The sequence below is a fragment of the Oncorhynchus masou genome, chromosome 29, assembly GCF_036934945.1.
Source record: "Oncorhynchus masou masou isolate Uvic2021 chromosome 29, UVic_Omas_1.1, whole genome shotgun sequence".
Lineage (NCBI taxonomy): Eukaryota > Metazoa > Chordata > Actinopteri > Salmoniformes > Salmonidae > Oncorhynchus > Oncorhynchus masou.
In genome coordinates this window covers 47754091-47775051 of record NC_088240.1, presented here as the reverse complement: position 1 = coordinate 47775051, position 20961 = coordinate 47754091, and the positions used below count along the sequence as shown (strand labels likewise).

Sequence of the window (20961 nt, the reverse complement as noted above, 5' to 3'; positions counted from 1 at the left end):
GCAGGGACCCTGGGCATCTTTCTTTTGGTGTTTTTCAGAGTCAGTAGAAAGGCCTCTTTAGTGTCCTAAGTTTTCAAAACTGTGACCTTAGTTGCCTACCGTCTGTAAGCTGTTCGTGTCTTAACGACCGTTACATAGGTTCCATCATTGGTTCATTGAACAAGCACGGGAAACAGTGCTTAAACCCTTTACAATGAAGATCTGTGAAGTTATTTGGATTTTTACAAATTATCTTTGAAAGACAGGGTCCTGAAAAAGGGACGTTTCTTTTTTTTGAGTTTACAATAATACAAAAAGGTTTGACATCTGACCAAAAGAAAATGACTTCCCGTGAAAGACAATGGTTTACTTGCTGTACAATGTCAATGTTGTTCCATCAAATCAGCACAATATCAGTAGTAAGGCCATTTCCTTTATACTATTCTAAATAGTGATCAGTTCACCTACTCAGCATTTTCCTCTAGCCCAAGACGATGTTCAGTATATTGAGAAAGTATTCAGACCCCTTCACTTTTTCCACATTTTGTTACGTTACAGTCTTAAAAGGTATTCAATTTTTTATTTTCCTCATAAATTGTCAGTCAGAATATGAATGTCATCTGTTATTAGCAAATTATTGATTTTCTGAACCTTGTTTCTTAAGCTGCCTGTTAACATGGGCTGTTTTTAACACTTTTCTTCGAGGATGCTTCATTGCTTTACTGGGAAGCTTAGCAGAAGTAGATATGCTAATGTTATTTATGTTAGTGCAGGGTGAGCTGCACACAGTGGACTTCCTACTCGGGCACACCACCTCAGTGCTAACAGTATAAATCTGGTTTATAGACACATGATTACTGCATACAATAGCCATGGGATCAGCAGTCATTCAGGGCAGTTAGAGGGACATACATTAGGTTATTACATTGTGTCTACCAACTCCCCTGGGATAATGTACATTTGCTGAAGCATTATGACAACTCTGCGTCACAATGGTAGGGATTAGCTGAGTTGGGCTTGGGTCATTGATAAGTCATTGTCTCAATGCAAGCCTTATAATGCTGTGAAAGGATCCAGGAACCCAAATTTTTTGGGTGGATTTTATCCTTGTAAAATGTGCTTTGTTTGCAAAAGGTATCAAAATTGTTAACACGCATTGAGCTACAATAATCACATAGCCAGTTGTGAAGAGAAAGAATCCTGCTAAAGAGTTCAATGCCACGATTCAGAGGGCACAGGAACAGTGCCTTTTACTGAGGAGTACCTACAGTCTGGCCACTCTACCATAAAGGCCTGATTGGCGGTGTGCTGCAGAGATGGTTGTCCTTCTGTAAGATTCTCCCATCTCCACAGAAGAGCTCTGTCAGTGACCATTGGGTTCCTGGTCACCTCCCTGACCAGGGCCCTTCTCTCCCGATTGCTGTTTGGCCGGGAGGCCAACTCCAGCAAGAGTCTTATTGGTTCTAATCTTCTTTCATTTAAGAATGATGGAGGCCACTGTGTTCTTGGGGACCTTCAATGCTGCAGATATTTTTTGGTACCTTTCCTCAGATCTATGCCTTGACATAATCATGTCTCTGAGCTCTACGGACAATTCCTTCAACCTTAGGATTTGGTATTTGTTATGCCATGCACCGTCAACTGTGGGACCTTATATAGACAAGTGTGTGCGCCTTTCCAAATCATGTACAAAGTTGTAGAAACATCAAGGATATTCAATGGAAACAGGATGCAGCGTAGCTCAATTTAGTCTCATAGCAAAGGGTCTGAATACTTTAATACAACAATTTAATACATTTTAGAATAAGACTGTCAGGTAACAAAACGTGGAAAATGTGAAGGGGTCTGAATACTTTCTGATTGTACTGTGTTGCCAGTTGAGTTGGGACTTGCTACAAGGCCATCAAATGCATTATGACTAGATGGGCAGAAACAACTCCACTCTTCCGACCAATTGTCAAATCCAATGGTTTATTAAGAGGGGGAAATATATATAAAAAAAAACATTTAAGTCTATCAACAACAAAGCAAAACACCAGTCATTGAATGGAAATATTAGACAAACGTATTTACCCTTTCCTGTTTAGATGTCTTTGATATGAAAGGATCACAGGGGAAATGTTTCAGTCCAGTAAGGGACACGAGCAAAGGGTTGGTCTAACTGGTCTACACCCTCCCATCACATACATAAACACTTTGATTTACTCTGCCCATCTCATGCCTTAGACATATTGCAGACATTGAAAAATGAACAGGACAAAATAAAACATCATGGACAAAAATAAATCACACCAATCATATTGACAGCAGGGCAAGCAGACCTGAATGACCAGCTTGCCATTTTTGTATTCAAAACTTAAATTTCAGAAAAAAATAAAAATAGATCAATCACTTACTTCCATAAAAAGGATTTACAATCACTCTTGCTTACTTATGACAAAGTGGAGTTTCACACTCCGTAAGATGGCACACCTTGTAATAAAACAGGAAAAATAACTAAGAAATCAATTTAGCGAGACCATTCGAACAGGATTAACTGAAATGACTTGCCCCCAAATGTTTTACAATGGTCTAAAATCACATTTGTGAATCAGTGTACAACTGGATTTTCAGAGAAAAACTAAGTCTGCCTTTACATTTCCCCTGGTCAATCTGGTATTGCTTACGAATGTTCATTGCACATTTTATTCATAAACACATCCAGTGAAACATTTTGCACTAAAAGCTATGTCAAATGTTGACCACAGTATATGGACACAACCATGTCCCTTTTCTTCTTTTTTAAATAAGGCATGATTTTGTTCCATGCACTACAGTGTGTTTGTCCTTAACCATTCTATTGATTTCATTTCAGGGTAAAAAAGGAGAACAGGATGCACTACTCTAATAATTTAGTACCAACCAATGCAATTATGTAGGCAAAAATCAATTCAATTTACAAAAAAAATGGCCCCAACAAACAAGAAAGCAATTTATTTCATTAAAAGGTTCTGAAGGGAAAACTAACTTGGCTGCACGTCTATGGCAATGTCTAGGCAAAGACACAGGATTCAGCGATCGGAGTCTCCCGTGTTCTAATCCTGACAGCCCCCTCTCGTGCCGTTCCCCTAGTACAATCTGCAGGGATGATGGGTGGACGTGACACTACCCAACTATAGTTGCAGCATGCCAGTGACGGACTAGATTAAGGGCTAACAAAAGGTGGAGCATCAACAAGAATGACAGTTCCTTGATCCCCTACATCTAAATACTGAGGATAACAATTTTCTTCTCTTACAGTACAAGGACGAGTAGAGAACGACCATATTCACACCCCTGGAAGAGTAAGGAAACAGAATTTCTAGTCAGCTGTTTAGAGGGAATTGTCCGTTCACTGTTGGAGCTGTGCGGTTAATACGGGCACAGGGCCAATCACAAACCTATAATAATAATAATAATAAATTGACAATTATGTACATACTTACAAAATTATGTAAAGCAGGAGAAAACAAGTTTAATCCTTTCATTCATTCAATGTCTGCAGACAATTTCGTGCACATACACCAAAGGGCCTGGAGATTTTTTCCGAAAACAAACTTGGTGGGGGTCTTTCTCCATATCCAGGCAGTAATTTTCCATCCAATACTGCGACTGACATGGTCATGTGATACAGGGTAAACGACATGGTGGTTCTGACCACTGTGGTGCTAAGCAGCACCATGTAAAGGATCTATATCTAGCAGCTGGTGTACATAGCATCCACAATCACCCCCTACTCTTACTAGGGCCTACTACAGCATGGTGCGTCCACACAGCACACATCCAAGGCTTTGGTTTCCTTTCAATGCAAAACACACACACACCTCCTCCCCTAGCAAACAGCCTTGCGAAAGCAACCAGCAGGTGAAGGGAATCCCACATTAACTAAAGAAAAGTGAAAAGGGTGAGTCTAAAGGAAACTCATACAGCCAAGGTGGCTTTTGTGCCTAATCTTCACCCTTGTTTAGAGACTCATGTTCCCTTGTTTATTTTGGGGAGTGGTCATGGAGGGGTGTGAAGGGAGAGTTGCTGGAGGAAGGACACTCTGAGACTCCCTCCATCTTGGCTGGCGAGCCAGTGGAAGAACCCACGCTGCTGAGGCTGCCGTCTAGCACGTCTGGAGGACAGAGACTGACAAGTGAAGAAGATGCATTTCAGCAAACAAACTTAAGATATGCAATGACAGTGGGTCACATTGTGATTCTGCTCATCATACAAAGGTGCAGGGTTTAGCCTAATGGCAGAGAGGGAACTGAAAGTGTTTAAATTGAACTAAATGGCCTAAACATGCCGTGGCTTTTATGAAGTTTGAGGAACATTCACCAGGAGTTGAAGTCTGTCAGTTGTTGGGGAGTAGGCAAATCAGAGGACAACATGGTGGTGGTCCCATGGAAGAGCCTCTTTGGCTGGCTCTCCATCTCCATCATCTCCCCTAGAGAAGGGGAAGCACAGACATTCATCAAAAGAGAACCAACATATCCATAGGACATAAAACACCTCACAAAATTCCCTTTCACCTAAACCTCCAAAACAGGAGTTCAAAGGGGCAAGTGGCTCTAGTATAGTGCGTGTGTACAAAAACACGAAACACAACTTCAAAGACTTTACTGAATTACAGTTCATAAGGAAATCAGTCAATTTAAATAAATTAGTCCCTAATTTATGGATTTCACCTGACAGGGCAGGGGTGCAGCCATAGGTGGACCTTGCAGGGCATAGGCCACCCACTTGGCAGCCAGGCCCAGCCAATCAGAATGAGTATTTCCCCACAAAAGGGCTTTATTGGAGCCAGAAATACTCTTCAGAATCTTTATTGAATGAGGGATTCAATAATCTGGCAACAGCTCAAGTGGACATACCTGCAGTCAGGATGCCAATTGCATGCTCCCTCAACTTCAGACATCTGTGGAATTGTTGTGACAAAACTGCACATTTTAAAGTGGTATTTTATAGTCCCCAGCACAAGATGCAAATGTGTAATGATCATGCTGTTTCATCAGCTTCTTGAGACCCATACCAGTGAGGTCTTGGCAAAGGAGAAATGGTAATTAACAGGGATATAAACACATTTTTTGAGAAATAAGCTGTTTGTGCACATGGAACATTTATTTCAGCTCATGAAACCAACAATTTACATGTTGTGTTTATATTTATGCTCATACCAGTCAAACGCTTGGACACCTATTCATTCAAGTAGCCACCCTTTGCCTTGAAATATTTGCACACTCTTAGCATTCTCTCAACCAGCTTCATGAGGTAGTCACCTAGAATGCATTTCAATTAACAGGTGTGCCTTAAGTTAATTTGTGGAATTTCTTTCCTTCGTAATGCATTTGAGCCAATCAGTTGTGTTGTGACAAGGTAGACAAGGTATACAGAAGATGTTTGTTACCAAATAGGTCTAAGTCCATATTATGGCAAGAACTGGTCAAATAAGCAAAGAGAAATGACAGTCCATCATTACATTAAGGTCAGTCAATGTGAAACAACTCAAACTTTGAAAGTTTCTTCCAAGTGCAGTCTCAAAAACAAAATCAACCCCTTTGATGAAATTGGCTCTCATAAGGACCACCACAGTAAAGGAAGACAGAGTTACTTCTGCTGCAGAGGATACGTTCAATTGAGTTACCAGCCTCAGAAATTGCAGCCCAAATAAATGCTTCAGAGTTCAAGTAACAGACATCTCTACATACTGTTCAGATGCCTTCATGGTTGAATTGCTTCTTCAAAGAAACCACTACTAAAGGACACCAATAAGAAGAGAATTGCTTGGGCCAAGAAACACAAGCATTGGGCATTAGACTGGTGGATATCTGTCCTTTGGTCTGGAGTCCAAATTTGAGATTTTTGGTTCCAACCGCCAAGCATGGAGGAGGTGGTGTGATGGTGCTTTGCTGGTTACAATGTCAGTGACTTAGAATTCAAGGCACACTTAACCAGCATGGCTACCACAGCATTCTGCAGAGATACACCATCCGATCTGGTTTGCACTTAGTGGGACAATCATTTGTTTAAGGAAAATGACCCAGCACACCTCCAGGCTGTGTAAGGGCTATTTTACAAAGAAGGAGAGTGATAGAGTGCTGCGTCAGATGACCTGGCCTCCACAATCACCTGACCTCAACCCAATTTTTTTATTGAACTAGGCTAGTCATTTAAGAACAAATTCTTATTTACAATGACGTCCTACCAAAAGGCAAATGCCCTCCTACAAGGACGGGGGCCTGGGATTAAAAATAAATACAATACAGGACAACACACACAAGAGAGACAACACTACATAAAAGCAGACTTAAGACAACTACCCTGGACCACAGAGTGAAGGAAAAGCAGCCAACAAGTGCTCAGTATATGTGGGAACAGGGTATAGTAGAAGCCAGGCGCACCAGTTTGGGTGAAGAACTGCAACGGTGCTGGGTTTTCATACTGAACTGTTTTTTTTTAACGTTTTTTTCCCCCTCCCCAATTTTATGTTATTCAATTGGAAGTTTGTTTTGTCGCTGCAACCCCCATACGGACTCAAGAGACGAAGGTCGAGAGCCATGCATCCTCCAAAACACAACCCAGCCAAATCGCACTGCTTCTTAACAATGCCCGCTTAACCCGGAAGCCAGCCGCACCAATGTGTCGGAGGAAACGCTGTGCACCTGGCGACCGTGTCAGCGTGCATTGCGCCCGGCCAACAGAGAAGTTGCTAGTGTGAGATGGGAGAGCCGGCTGTGACAGAGCCTGGACTCGAACCAGGATCTCTAGTGGCACAGCGGCCACAGTGCCTTACTAATGCGCCATTCGGGAGGCAAAATAGAGCATATTCTGTTGTAACGTATTCAGCTAATACTTGCCTCAAATAATCTTACTTGGTGTGGTTCTATCTCTAGAGTGAGCAAAGTTTAGTTCCAATGTCGTAAAATCATTCGTCCGTCCAATAAAAAAAATAAGTATTACAAAAATAATTCTACCCCTCAGATGGGCTTTTAGTGTCCCAACAATCGCCAGTTTGTTTGTTTGTACACTCATATACACACACTCAAAAAAACAAAACATGTATGCAACATGTAAAGTGTTGGTTTCATGAGCTGAAATAAAAGATCCCAGAAATGCTCCATACGCACAAGTTATTTTTCACTAATTTTGTGCACAAAATTGTTTACATGCCTGTTGGCGAGCATTTCTCCTTTGCCAAATTAATCCCTACACCTGAAAGGTGTGGCATATCAAACTGATTAAATGGCACGATCACTACACAGGTGCACCTTGTGCTTGGGACAATAAAAGGCCACAAAAATGTAAAGTTGTCACAACACAGATGTCTCAATTTGAGGGTGTGTGCAATTGGCATGCTGACTGCAGGAATGTCCACCAGAGTCGTTGCCAGAGCATTTAATGTTACATTATCTACTGTAAGCCACCTCCGTCATTTTAGAGAACTTGGCAGTAGGTTCAGCCGGCCTCAACTGCAGACCATGTGTAACCATGCCAACCCAGGACCTCCACATCCAGCTTGTTCACCTGCGGTATCGTCTAAAACCAGCTACCCGGACAGCTGATGAAACTGAGGAGTATTTATGTCTGTAATAAAGCCCTTGTGGGGAAAAACTCATTCTGACTGGCTGAAACAATTAAATGATTTTACAGCGTTACAGTTCATATAAGGAAAATTGGTCAATTTAGCTTTTTAAAATGATAAACTTGGATTAGCTAACAACGTGCCATTGGAACACAGGAGTGATGGTTGCTGATAATGGTCCTCTGTACACCTATGTAGATATTCCATAAAATCAGCCATTTCTAGCTACAATAGTAATTCACAACATGAACAATGTCTACACTGTATTTGTGATCAATGATGTTATTTTAATGGACAAAAAAAAAAGCTTTTCTTTCAAAAACAAGGTCATTTCTAAGTGACTCAACTTTTGAACGGTAGTGTATATCTATATAAAAAAATAATACAGACCCACCTTTACGTTTGATGGGCCCCAGGATGCTGGGCCTGATGCAGTTAATGGGGCTTTGGCTACGCCGGCTAGAGAAAAGAGAAAACCGACAAAGCAACATTTATAGCAGTTACCAACTAAGCATTCTGATCATCAGTTGTAGGACTATGAATGGGAGTTGTCAGTGATCAGAGCTTCCCTTAGAGCACTCACCTGAAGCGTCGCGTTGGGCTAGGTATAGGGCTGGGGGATAGGCCATTGCTGCTCACCAGAATTTGCAATGAAGGGGAGAAGCACTGCTGCTCATTGGAGGAAGGAAATATATAATTATGAGCCAGGACTCTGCCAGAAAAACATTTGTGGTCCTAACTGCCAGGCATCCATACAAATTACAGTGGCTGCACAATGCACATACCTTCTTCCCTATCCCTCTTGTAGGGGATGGTGCTGGGGACACAGGCACAAAGTCGACGCGCTTTGGGGACGACGAAGCAGATTTCTCAAAGTCATTGTCACTCTATGGGGATTAGCACAAGCAAAACTGTAATCAGCATTAATCAAACTATTGTACCACCATTCATTCAATTGTAAAGTGGTGGTGAGCATACAAATCATACCAATGAGGTGTTTATTGCTAATATACTACTGAATAACTGTTATTTTAATATATAATTTATTTATTCAGGCGAGACAAACATAAACCATACTTTCTTCTCTCTATTCCCACCCACCCCATCAAGAGGTAGGCAGGCCAACGACCAATTTTCATTCATCAGTTCATAATGTGGCATATTGTTTTGATTATAGTTACCCCAATATTTCTATGTCATTAATTATATTCTCAGATCATTGTGTATCTAAGAACATGGATAACTAAGTAGCCCCACCTGCTGACAACTGCAGGAATGGAACCCATACCCAGTCAGAGTCAGTGCCCTTAAGGGATACTTCAGGAGTATGGCAATGAGACCCTTTATCTACTTACCAAGAGCCAGATGAACTCAATATATAATTTTTATGTCTGTGTCCCATATGAAGGAAGTTAAGAGGTAGTTTCACTAGCCAATGCTAACTACTGTTAGTGCAATGACTCGAAGTCTATGGGTATCTGTTAGCATGGTTGCGTTTAGATTTTTGTACAATATAAATACATTTATCAGAGCCTCCTGGGATGAGGAAATTGTTGGATTCTTCTGTGCTCCTGTAAACGTAGGGGTTAGGGCAGGGGTTTTCAAACGTTCCTTGCCCAGGGACGCCCGCACAGTCAAACCGGCGACCCCCCATCATATGTTAAGAAAAAAAATGAATCTACGTAATCAACATTTTAAAATAGATTTGGTAGACAGTTTCATTGTTTTAACTTCCTCTTGCCATTGAACTGTGGGGAAGTGAGAAAATATAAATACTAATTTTCTCCATATTAAAGGGATAGTTTGAGATTTTCTCAAAGAAGCCATTTATGCTAACTGTTCCTGTAAATGTCAAGTCATTGCACTAATACTAGTTAGCATTGGCTTGTAAAACTACCTCCAACTTCCTTCATCTGGGATGCAGAAACATAAAAACGGTATCCACAATGGTATTCTGTTGCAGCTGGCAATATAAAATACTTACCATAAAATCCCCCAAAACATTAAAAATAAAAACAATTATAAAACTGACCCCCTTAAGTACTTTGGGGCCACGGACTGCAGTTTGAAAATCCCTGGTATAAGGTTGTCTAAGGTGAAAGCTATGATCCTTTATTGATGTCACCTGTTAAATCCACTTCAATCAGTGTAGATGGAAGAGACAGGTTAAAAGGAGAATTTTTCAGCCTTCGAGACAATTAAGACATGGATTGTGTATGTGTGCTATTCAAAGGGTGAAAGGGCAAGATAAAATATTTGAAGTGCAACACTGCTGGGTTTTTCACACTCATCAGTGTCCCATGTGTAACAAGAATGGTCCACCACCCAAAGGACATCCAGCTAACTTGAATACTGTGGGAAGCATTGGAGTCAACATTGGCCAGCATCCCTGTGGAAAACTTTCAACGGCTTTTAGAGTCCATGCCCCAACGAATTGAGGCTCTTCTGAGGGCAACTCAATATTACGACGGTGTTCCTAATGTTTTGAACACTCTGTGTATATGCAGCGGCTCAGATTTTCTCCAGAGTCACTTGAAATGGAGCATCTTATTTTGTGGTAAAACTTATTCAGCTCATACTGTACTTGCCTCGAATAATCTTACTTATTGTGGTCCTATCTCTAGAGTGAGAAAAGCTTAGTTCCAATGTCTTAATATCGTTCACCAGGTTAAAAAATAAATAATCACCAATTATCAATTCTGGTATAAGTACCATGATGGGTCAAAAATATTAATAATAAATAAAGTATTCACATATCATTCAGCCTTAATTCATTGGCACAGATTTGGGGCAAAGGGCTGGATCTGTCAACGTCTGTCTGAAATCTGATTAAAGTCACCGCCAGGTATTATAGGGGCGTCACCACATCCCAGTAGTGTTTGTACTATTGCATGAAAGAACTCAGGATAGTCTGCATTTGGAGCATAAATATTGCACAATGTAACCGACACAAACTGTCCCCTCACCACAGCTGTACCCCTGATTCTGTTCTTGAGACTGGTGGCCCAGTATGGGCCACACTCCCTACAAGAGAGACAGGCTGTCACTGGCCGAAGGACACAAAATGCAATGTGGAGGCAGGCCATCAAACCAAATACAAACTGAAAAACTCTACCCCAAATAGCACCCCAATCTTTAGTTAGTGCAATACCTTAGTTTTGGGGTGATGGCTTGGTCATCTAACATACTAATGCACTGCCCAATTGCATGAATGCTGAAGTGGTAAGACAACTAAATATTGGAGTGCGTAAGCCTAGTATATTTTTTTTTTTTTTGGGGGGGGGGGAATTCAAATTCAGATTTATTGTTACCATGGGAGCATCATCATTTCTCACCAGACTCAGACTCTCCTCCCAGGACTGACTCATCTGCATGGCTGCTTGAACCTCCCTGTGATGATAACACAGACATCAATGAATATGCTTTTTTCCTAAAAGGGTTGATCCAATGATACTCAACCACGGTTATTGACATAGTATACCATCACAAGACGAGTGAGCGGTTAATAAATAAAATGCTTTCAAAGGCCAATAAACTGAATTTCATCATGCACCAACTTGTCCCAATCCATACACGTCTCTTACCGTTCATGGGCTGTCTCCCTGTTCATCACATCCACCCCTTCCTCCTGTAGTACCAAAAACAAGAAGCAAACTAACTAATTACAAGATACCTAATGTAAAACATACAGAGCCCGTAAAACATATATATGTTAAGAACTTTAGTGAAAGAGCAGTTTGAAAGATATGGCAAATAGAAATCAAACCAGATGGACATCAGAAAGAGATGGGTGAGGTTGATGGGTGAGGTCAACAGGAGTAAAAACAAATAAAATAGAACTATTGTAAAATAAACTGTCCATAAAATGTATATAGTATGAATAAGCTGGAAATAAAGGCCTAAGCGTTGTTGTTCACTAGTTTACTCCAATTGGGGGAGGGGTGATAGGGTTGGAGGGTAATAAAGGGAAATTAATATTTTTAAAGAGAGATCGATATGCATGTTCATCACATGTATATATAATGTTTTTTTGCAAATATAATGGGGTATTGGAAGTGAAGCAGACCATTACATTTATGGAAGCTACAATCTATCTGCAATATTGAAGCTGATCTAATCCCCCCACCCAGAAATAAACAAGAAGCATAGACATTCAGTTGGTGAGTGATATTACAGTATCTCACCTATGGATCAAACGGGCTGACAGTCAAGAGTGAATGTTGTTGGAGAGTACTACCAATTGGTCTGCTCTGGGAAACCGTGAGCTCTGTGTACTATATCGGAAATAGGGTGCCATTTGAGAGGCAGTCTATGGCTCTGGCACGTCTGCCAGTCACTGACACACCCTATGGATGAAGGCCTGAAATGCAAAGCAGCTAAAATCATCGCTTGGTTCCATGACAAGTGTGTGCACTGCAGTGGTACTTACCCGCTTGATCTGATGAAGCCTTGTGCTGGGGACACGAATGGGCGATGAAGGGACCTGCATGTGTGTGTGTGAAGGTGAGCAAGATGAATTAAATGAATCCCCCAGTCTATAAGATATTTCTTAGTAAGAGTAGTATGCATACTATTTTGATTATACTCCAATTTCCATACCATATTAGGGCGGTTGACAACAGTGGTGCTGTTTCTCCTGCTGCGTAGAATCTCTCTGTGGAAAACCTGGGAATTGTCACTAAAAATGGACAGAAAGATTAACACCACCACTTTGGAGTCTCAAATGGCACCCTATTCCCAATATAGTACACTTCTTTTCACCAGGTCACATTAATCTACTACTATGCTCTGAATGTCAGCATTATCCTACCAACAGCCTGATCTTGAGAAACTGGTGGCCTTGTTAACGCCGTCGATGGTCTGCTGTGGCATTACTTAATTGTACACACTCCTGACATCAGAGAAGGTGTGTAATTATTACAGACCCCCCCCCCCCATTAGCTACTGCAGAGGTCCAGCGAAATGAAGGCACTTCAAAAAAAATATATATACACTTCATGCAGTTTGACTAGATCAACATCTCAAGTCAGAAATACTGTGAGGAGCAGTGACCAAATTGACATTTAAAGTGATACAAGTGAGGTGAAAGACATTTTCTGAAAACCTTAGGCCATTAATCATTGGGGCGCTGTTGGATCGTCTCAGGTGTCCGTCGCTCTGAACAAGTGTTGATGGGATTACGAGGTCCAATTCCATCTTCTCTTGTTTGCTCATCCTGGTGTCCTTTCGTTTAGCTGGCTCGAGATGTCTTCAGAAACGCCTGCAACGTTCCAGGCCACCAGTATGTGAACCTACATGGTGATGCAAAGCAACGTTCTACGTAGGTAACGTTAGCTACTCCAATGCTGATTGATGGATCTGAAAAATATCGACATGTATAAAGTTAGTTTATATTGGCCCAAGTTCCAGCAAGTGACGCTCTTGAAGATTCTTTCTTGGTTATTTGTCTAAACCGACGTAGTTTTTTCTAATAGGCTAGCAAATCACAGCTCACTAAAGCCCTGGCCTGTGCTAGTTAGCCTAGCCACACAGGCACAATGCCTAGTCGCTAGCTAGCTACTTGCTAATTAAACTAGCTAGCAAGCGAGCTAACGTTACTGGTCTCGAGCAAGAAAGTGATGCGTAGTCAACTGTTAGGAAGACCAGTGCCTAATTAAAACATGTCGACAATTGAAATCACCAATCCAACAGAACGGTGTACTTTGTATAACGTAGTGTTAGCTTTTAGTATAGCAAAATATTATTAGTTCGCTACTAACTATTACGCGAGTTAGCTCGAATATTATGATTTCAAGCCAGCTGGCTAACGCCGTTATATCAAATATTGATGAAGTTGCTATGCTTGCTTGAAAGTTTCATTACCATGTTCAGACGATCATCAACCTACATAACTTGTACAGTTTTCCCTCAGCCATATATCGAGCATTTCCCTTCTTCACTATACGTTAACTCCGAGTAAAATGAATTCGTGTAGGTCGCTGAACTCAATGATCAATTGTGTTTATTAATCTGCTTCTGGATCCGTCGAAAAATCTCCAATACCAAACTTCCCGCCCCTTTTGATGCTTGCAGGGTGACCGACAGCAGACGGATCCAATTAAATTGCCTCAATTTGCCGGTGTACCCGTTTGAAAGGCAGACAAGTGGCCAATGGTTGCAGCGGTTGTGAGCTATTTCCTGGTGGCGTCATACAGTCAAAATGTCGGTCAACTTGATGCTGCTGCGAGGTAAAAGAGCTGAAGAAGGTCTGGAGGTGTTGCCATAAATAACACTTTCAAGATCAGTTGGTCGAAAATATGTTTGGTCAACGCTGAATCAATTTGGTATTTCATTCCCAACAATGTGTTTAATAAATTGGGAGGTCCTCAATTTTTACTGAAATGTAATTATATTCCTGAAAGATTACCCGCTAAATTGGCATATTGTAAACTGTGTTTTATGTGTTAGGCTATTAGTTGGTTGTGTTGTATTTACCAGTACCCAGTGTTCGTGGGGTCTGACATGCCAATCAAATTGCTATCTGCCGGGCATCCTGGTGGTTGGCAGAGTTGCGTGGAGGGGGGTTGGGCAGGCGGATAGAGCATTGGAAGTTAAGACCAGGTTTAGCCATTGTTCTCTCTCTTACATCTGACCTTCACAAGAGAAGGTCACGGTTGTTTTATAGGGTATCCTTCATTTATTTGGCGTGGGCTACGGCCAAACAGTAGCATGTGTGAAGTTGGGTTAATAAACCGTAAATTCGTAAACGCAAGCCTCTGTCTGGATAATTGTTCCTTTATGATCTAGTCAGGTCATTACAATATGAACAATTAACGTTGAATGAGTTTCCAATACCTTTTGAGTTTATTTCTGTGATCAAAGCCATTCCAAGTGGTCTAACACGATTGAAAACTTTTTCTGGACATGCTTATTCCTGACATTGTCTGTAAAAAAAGCTTGGTTAATGCCTTACGAATCTGTATACCAAACCAATTTAAGGAAGTGCACTTAAATATATCCATGTAATTATATGTTGTCCAAATTTGTGGCTTTTGATATCTGCATTTTCTGTGACAAAGGTAAAAATCTGACTCAATGTTAATTTGTGATAGAATTTTGGAAAAACCTTGCTGAATATTTACCATTTAACACTACCCATGTTTTTGATATGAAGGATATACGTTACTATTGCAATGATAACAAGACCACTGAAATTATTCATTTTTCTTCTTGTTGCCAAATACTTCATACACAAACACAAATTCCAGAATGCTATACCCAAATTAAATATTTTTGATTGATTTTAATCTTCTTAAGACGTTATTTCAGAGTGAATACAATTGCACTAGAATTTGTATTATTATTTATATATATTTTTTGTATGTAGTATTCTTGTTTTATACCTGTGTTTTGTTATACATGTTTGATGTAGCAATGTAGGGGCGGCAGGTAGCCTAATGGTTAGAGCGTTGGGCCAGTAACTGAAAGTTTGCTGGATTGAATGACAAGTCAAAAATCTGTCGTTCTTCCTCTGAACAAGGCAGGGGCAGAATGGTAGGCTGTCATTGTAAATAAGAATTTCTTCTTTACTGACTTGCCTAGTTATATGAAAATTGTAAGTCGTTGATAATTTTTTATTATGTATAAAAACAATGTAAATGCTGCTGCTAGGGAAAACTTTGGCCGGTGGTAAAAGGGAAGAGAGCATCTTTCAGCGGTTCTGGAAAGAAGCTTGATTGCCAGTACGTCAAGTGAATATTATGAGAGTACTGAATGTTTTGAAAACAGGTATATAGTATGGGGCCAATTTCACACAATATGTATTGAATTTCAAATAAAATAAATTGTAAACAAGAAAAAGTTGAAAATGTAAACAGGATATTTTCAAAAACAGTGAAATAATGGATGTTGAAATCAAAACCAAACAATTGAAAGCAAAATGTATAGAATTGTTTTTTGCCATCGTAAGGTTGCTCATCAACTGAGGATTTTATTTAAACTAGGCAAGTCAATTAATAACAAATTCTTATTTACAATGACGGCAAACCAAAAGGCCTACTGCGGGGACGGGGCCTGGGATTAATTTTTTTTTAATGCAATATAGATATAGGACAAAACACACAACAAGAGAGACACCTAAGACAACATAACAAGGCAGCAACACAATATGGTAGCAGCACAAAAACATGATACAAACTTTCACTGTAAAAACAATTTAAGTGCCCCTTTTACTTAAAACATTTTTTGGTAACTATTTGCATCAGCTTTTTAAGTAAATCCAACAAGGAGGATATTTTAAGTATAATACACTTCGCTTTAAGTGTATTACAAACTCAAATATATGAAGTGCAATCTACTAACTGGATCTCAAATTCCTTTCAACTTAATTTTATCAGGTTCAGAACATTTTTGTTGTTGTTGACCTTAAATCCTTCAAGTCCCAGAACTAATGTTATAAGTCTAATACACTTAATGTAATCAGTTACATAACTAATATTGTACTCAGTATCGTAATTGATATTCTATATTTTATCAATAAATGTATTTTGCTTAGTTACTTATGGTACTCAGGTTAGTAAAACGTATTTAAATAGGGTTCCTACTACTCAAATATATACTCACAACTATACTTAAAAAGCTGATGCAAATAGTTACCTCTATACTTAGGATAATTTACAAAAAAGTGTTATTTCTATATAAGGGAATATGCAAAAGAAACAAGTTTTCAACTTCAAACTTCCACACCTTTACTTTGAATAAAATAAATGTTATTTTATAATTTCTTCAAACTTCAATCTCAAATTGTCCCTTAAACCCTACTCTTTAGGCAATCATATTTTGTCATCTGTAAGCATTCTGTGTATAACTACACCGTGCCTCATTAGGTAAAGTTACATCCAGATAGCTTGCACCTGACTATAAATACTTTTAAATCTTCACAACTGCATAAAGTTTAGGTGATAGTTTGGGATTAGCACTTTGACCTCACATCTTGTACAGTTTAGCAAAAGATTTCTGGTGGTCTGTGTGCCCCTTAATAACAAATAAATATTTTAACAGAAACATAAATTAACAATTTGTCTTAGACTTTACACAAAGCACAATATGAACTTTAGCTCAAATACAACCTCATTCAAACGGTTTTAGATTAATCAAAACATGGGTTTTCAAAACATATATTGCACATATTGTTACAAAATATATGCCAAGTTCTCCCTTAAACCTGGCTCCATATGCACTAGTGAAGCTCATATGGACATTTGACAGGTCATTTGACATTTGGCATTCTGGGAATAACTCCACCATGCCTCCTTAGGTTAAGTTACATCCATATAGCTTGCACCTGACAAATAATCTCAGATATCCACTAGTGCATATGGACTAAGTTTTAAAACAAAGCAGTTTTTTTTAAACAGGAATTGACAATGTCTTTTATGACTTCACCTGACAAAGAGCATCATGTGAACTGTAGCTCCTATACCACCTAGCAACTAGCTTTTCAGCTTACTGAGTAGGGTTTAGACCACAGTTTGTGAGTGGCCCTTTGAGAGTTCTCAGGTATCTTTAGATATCTCTGAAAACAAGTAACTTCACCTTTAGAGCTTGGATGCGTGGGGAGGTCCTGAGAGCACAAGTTCCAAGAATAGTTTTTGGAACACCTCAAAGGTACACTTCAGTTCTTTGGGGTACTTTAGATTTAAGCCATAGATGAGGCCCATAAGCAAGGTACATTACTGTGTAAAACTGCGAATACCAGCCAGGACCTCTGCTCCTTCGATGCAGAACCCATGCTCTATATTCTGGTACAGATCCTTCACAGTGAACACCATCACATGCAGAACAAGTTTCTCTCGGATCATGGTGTCGTCAGCATCCGGAGTGAAAAAAATAAGAAATAACAGACTAGGTTACTAGATTAAATGTGCAACTTGAGAGGAGAGAGAGGGAAGATCTCATTTAGAGATAAATAAGGACACAAAAATAAAAACCTTTACCTTGTATTCTGTGATAAATTCTTCAACCCTCTCACCGAGGTATATGATCAGGCCACGGATTACACTGTCTCTTCTTTCCTGGCTGGTGTTGCACTGTAATTTGATGTTATACAAATAATTGCATTTAATATCGGCAAATAAATACACAGTACAACCTATATACTATTGTGAAAATGTTACTGTGCATACCCCATACAGAACTTCAAGGATTTTCTGCATGTCTTCCTTTACAGCACCTCCTTTTGTCTTAAACAAGTCCAATAGTTTTGGTGTATATTCATCCAGCTTATGGATAAAGGTGGACTCAAGAGCAATAGTTGTAATTCTTCTGAAGTCTTCCTTAATCTGAGAGAGAGGAGACAGGGGAGGAAACATCTTCTGATCAGATAAGGGCAAAGGATGATCAGAGAGCCAGAATGCTATTAGGAAACCCCTCCCAAAGCATGTGCAGAGTGAGAATGTTTAGACTAATCTTTAATACATATTTAATTGTAGATTAGAATATTAGGTCAAGACAACACAAAATATTTAAATCAATATACATTTACCTACATTGACTATTTTCATTCAGCTGTGTTTTGTACCTGAATGGGTTCAAACAAGGCTGGCCATCTATCTTTGAAGTCCTTTACAGGAAGGGCCTGAATGACATCTTGTCTTCGATATGAGAAGGTCTTTGCAATTTTGGCACTCACAATGTTGTGGTTGTCACGTATTTGTACTTCTCCCAGTAGCCCCACTCGCTCCCTCTCCAGGGTCTCATCTGTTTCTCCAGCAGGGTGGGGTGGGAGGTAATTTACCTCCGCCTTCTTTGTTTTGTTTATGTTCTTGGCAATGGACTTGTCCTCTAGTGATTTTCTCTTGACAGAGTTCACTTCCAGTTCTAGGCAACCAATTCCTCTCAGTTTCGATCTGTAATTGCCCATCTTGTACTTTACGCTGGTTTGCCATCCGTATAGGCCTGAGAAGGACCCAAGCTCTAAGACATGGGTACTTTTTTACCAAAGCTTCTGCAACCTGACACATTTGTAGACTTGACGGATAGGCTGTAAACTGGAAGATCCTTTCAGACAGTTTTTCCAGGATGTCTGATTTCACAGGCAGATTGTTGAGTAGTGTTCCATCCTTCATGTGTGCTTCATTAGCTGCCTCAAGAATGAGCTCTGTATCATAAGCAAAGCGAGGAACTTCAAACTCAGATGGCCACGGACTGGAGTGTTGGGACTGGAGTGTTGGTACTTTCTGGAGAGGACAATATCACGTGATCCAAGGCAGCACCTCTCATCTGATGTATCTGTGGAGATGTTATTGAGTTCTTGTACATTTTAAGTAATAAGAGGTGGGCCGTCAAGGTCAACCACTTTGATGGTGTCTTTATCCTTTAGTTCTTCAGTATCAAGCAAAGAAAATAACTGATCTCCATATGCACTCTCCATGTATTGTAGAACAATTTATTTATGAAGCTGAAATGTCTCTTGCACAATTGTGCAAGCTCAGCAGCAGGGATTCCAAAAGGCAATGTTAGCTTATGGATATCAGGGGCCCTCCAATAGGACCCGTAGCCTGACGTTTCTGTTCTGTTGTAGCGAAAGTGATCCTGTCAAGAAAAAATGAATAAAAGTTATCAAATGGGTATGATGTCAAACATTGATATTCCATTAAATCGATATCAAGTGCTGCTTACTAGATCTCATAATAATAAACATGCAAAACCAAGCATTTCTATTCTACACCAAATATTACATTCGGTATGAGCAATGCATTGTTTTTAAACCCATGTATAAATACACCACATTTAAAACAATCTTTTAAAATGGAATAGTTACCTAATATTGCAGGCAAATATGGTGCTTCAGGGTTACCATGCACTTTTGGCCAACAGCGTATGCTGTTAGTGGGTAGATGTCTGCCAATTCCTTTTGCTCAATGACCTTAAGCTTCTGTGTGGATTCCAGCTCAAACCCCCTAAGGTGCTCATTATAACAAGCATTCTGAACACTTGGCAATAAAAGCGAGTTCTCCATGAACAACGTTCATTATAAGTATTTCAACAAAGTCAGGTAGACCTCCGGTCGATCCGTAGGTTAGGATCATTCCAACCGAGTAGTTGGTACCATTGCAGGAAAGTGTGTTTGCCATCTGAACAAAAGTCTCATCTGGAAAAGAAAATTGTACCGCTTTCTTTATGTCATCCTTTAACACTTCCAAAGCAACAGTGGACAGCTTTGTGGCAGATAGGGCAGGCTTGACAAGATTGGTGCATTAGTTGATGCTTCACTGCAAGAGACAGCAAAATGTTTTGAAAGCTGTTGGTCTGTCGAACAATCCGCTTAAAAACTGTTTAGCCTCATAGCGCATAGTCCAAAAAGCTATAAGGGGTCCAAATGCCTTTATCAGCTGCGGGTAGGTAGTGTTCAATGAAATTACGTTTTGGGATAAGACTATCCCGAGGAAAAACCTCTAAGAATCTATGCCTGTGCTCTGATATCTTACTGTCAAGGTACCAAATTGATTATTCTGTGTGAATTGGCGAAACCACAAGTTCAACAATATCTTTGAGGTCCATAAGAATTTCCCATGATGGTTCACCGACAGGTATTTTAGTTCCTATAATGAATGGAAGCAGATGCAGTAGGGCACTAGTTTTCATGAGCATTTCCTCCAATACTTATTTTCCTTGGATTCATCAAGTCAAGAGGAATTGATTCTGGGCAGTCAGTTTTATTTATCCACTTACAGGGGAACTGTATACGAAGATTGTTGAGTTCCAACAGAGTAAAATATTTATTATTGATTAAAACCTTTAAGCACAATGTTAGTTCCAGAGGCAGTATTCCCTCAAAAAAAAAAAAAAAAATCATACAGCACATCTGGTGGATAGCCAGACAGTACATCACAATGTTTCAGTTTCTCAGCCAAAGCACACTGCTTTTTCACACCATAGCAATGTACTAAGGTTGGATTTTCTAAAACTGTCTGTATTTGTTCAGAATGTTGCCGCTTTGTTCTGGGTTGGAATGCCCCAGTTCTCACTTATTTTACCTGGATCACAGATAGCTCTGCCAAACAGAACCGGCAGACATGCGTTGCACTAAAACCATCTACAAATCCACCAATAGAGTGGGTTCCAAGATTATCTGCCACCACACAAAAAAACAGTGCCCTTCAGTATCTTTCCCAGCACAGGAATAAAAAGTCCTTCCTCTAATTGTGCAAGATCTTTTAAAAGTGGCTCTAGCACCTTCCCATATCCATATGTTTTAACATCAGCAGCCTTGCAGAGAACAGCTAAGTAAATAGACGAGTGTAGACCTAAACTGTAATGGGACATTTGCCAACACCCAATAGACTCCTGTAATTTTGTGATTTTTGTCGGATGATCCAAGGGGATTGCACACAGCAAAGTCATCAACATAGAGAAGT

At 39.9% G+C, this 20961-nt stretch overlaps 1 protein-coding gene and 1 long non-coding RNA gene across 3 annotated transcripts; both read right to left on the bottom strand.

Moving 5' to 3' along the window:
* Positions 1-1931: 1931 nt before the first annotated feature.
* On the bottom strand, positions 1932-13632 carry LOC135519924 (P2R1A-PPP2R2A-interacting phosphatase regulator 1-like). Of its 2 annotated transcripts, none has more exons than XM_064945143.1 (11): positions 13427-13632; positions 12669-12922; positions 12164-12242; positions 11994-12047; positions 11149-11192; positions 10876-10954; positions 8350-8451; positions 8148-8233; positions 7959-8023; positions 4321-4429; positions 1932-4128 (listed from the first exon to the last, which is right to left on the bottom strand). In XM_064945143.1, exons 2-11 carry the CDS (start codon positions 12776-12778, stop codon positions 3984-3986), a joined length of 873 nt encoding a protein of 290 aa, XP_064801215.1. In that variant the 5' UTR covers positions 12779-12922; positions 13427-13632; the 3' UTR covers positions 1932-3983. The 2 variants fall into 2 exon arrangements, with proteins under 2 accessions (XP_064801215.1, XP_064801216.1); XM_064945144.1 differs by having other exon boundaries at positions 10900-10954; positions 13427-13631.
* Positions 13633-15246: 1614 nt separating this feature from the next.
* Positions 15247-19073, bottom strand: LOC135521206 (uncharacterized). Its single transcript, XR_010452508.1, has 3 exons — positions 18123-19073; positions 17728-17883; positions 15247-17631 (listed from the first exon to the last, which is right to left on the bottom strand). It is a non-coding gene; the product is annotated as an uncharacterized LOC135521206 (long non-coding RNA).
* Between the last annotated feature and the right edge of the window lie 1888 nt (positions 19074-20961).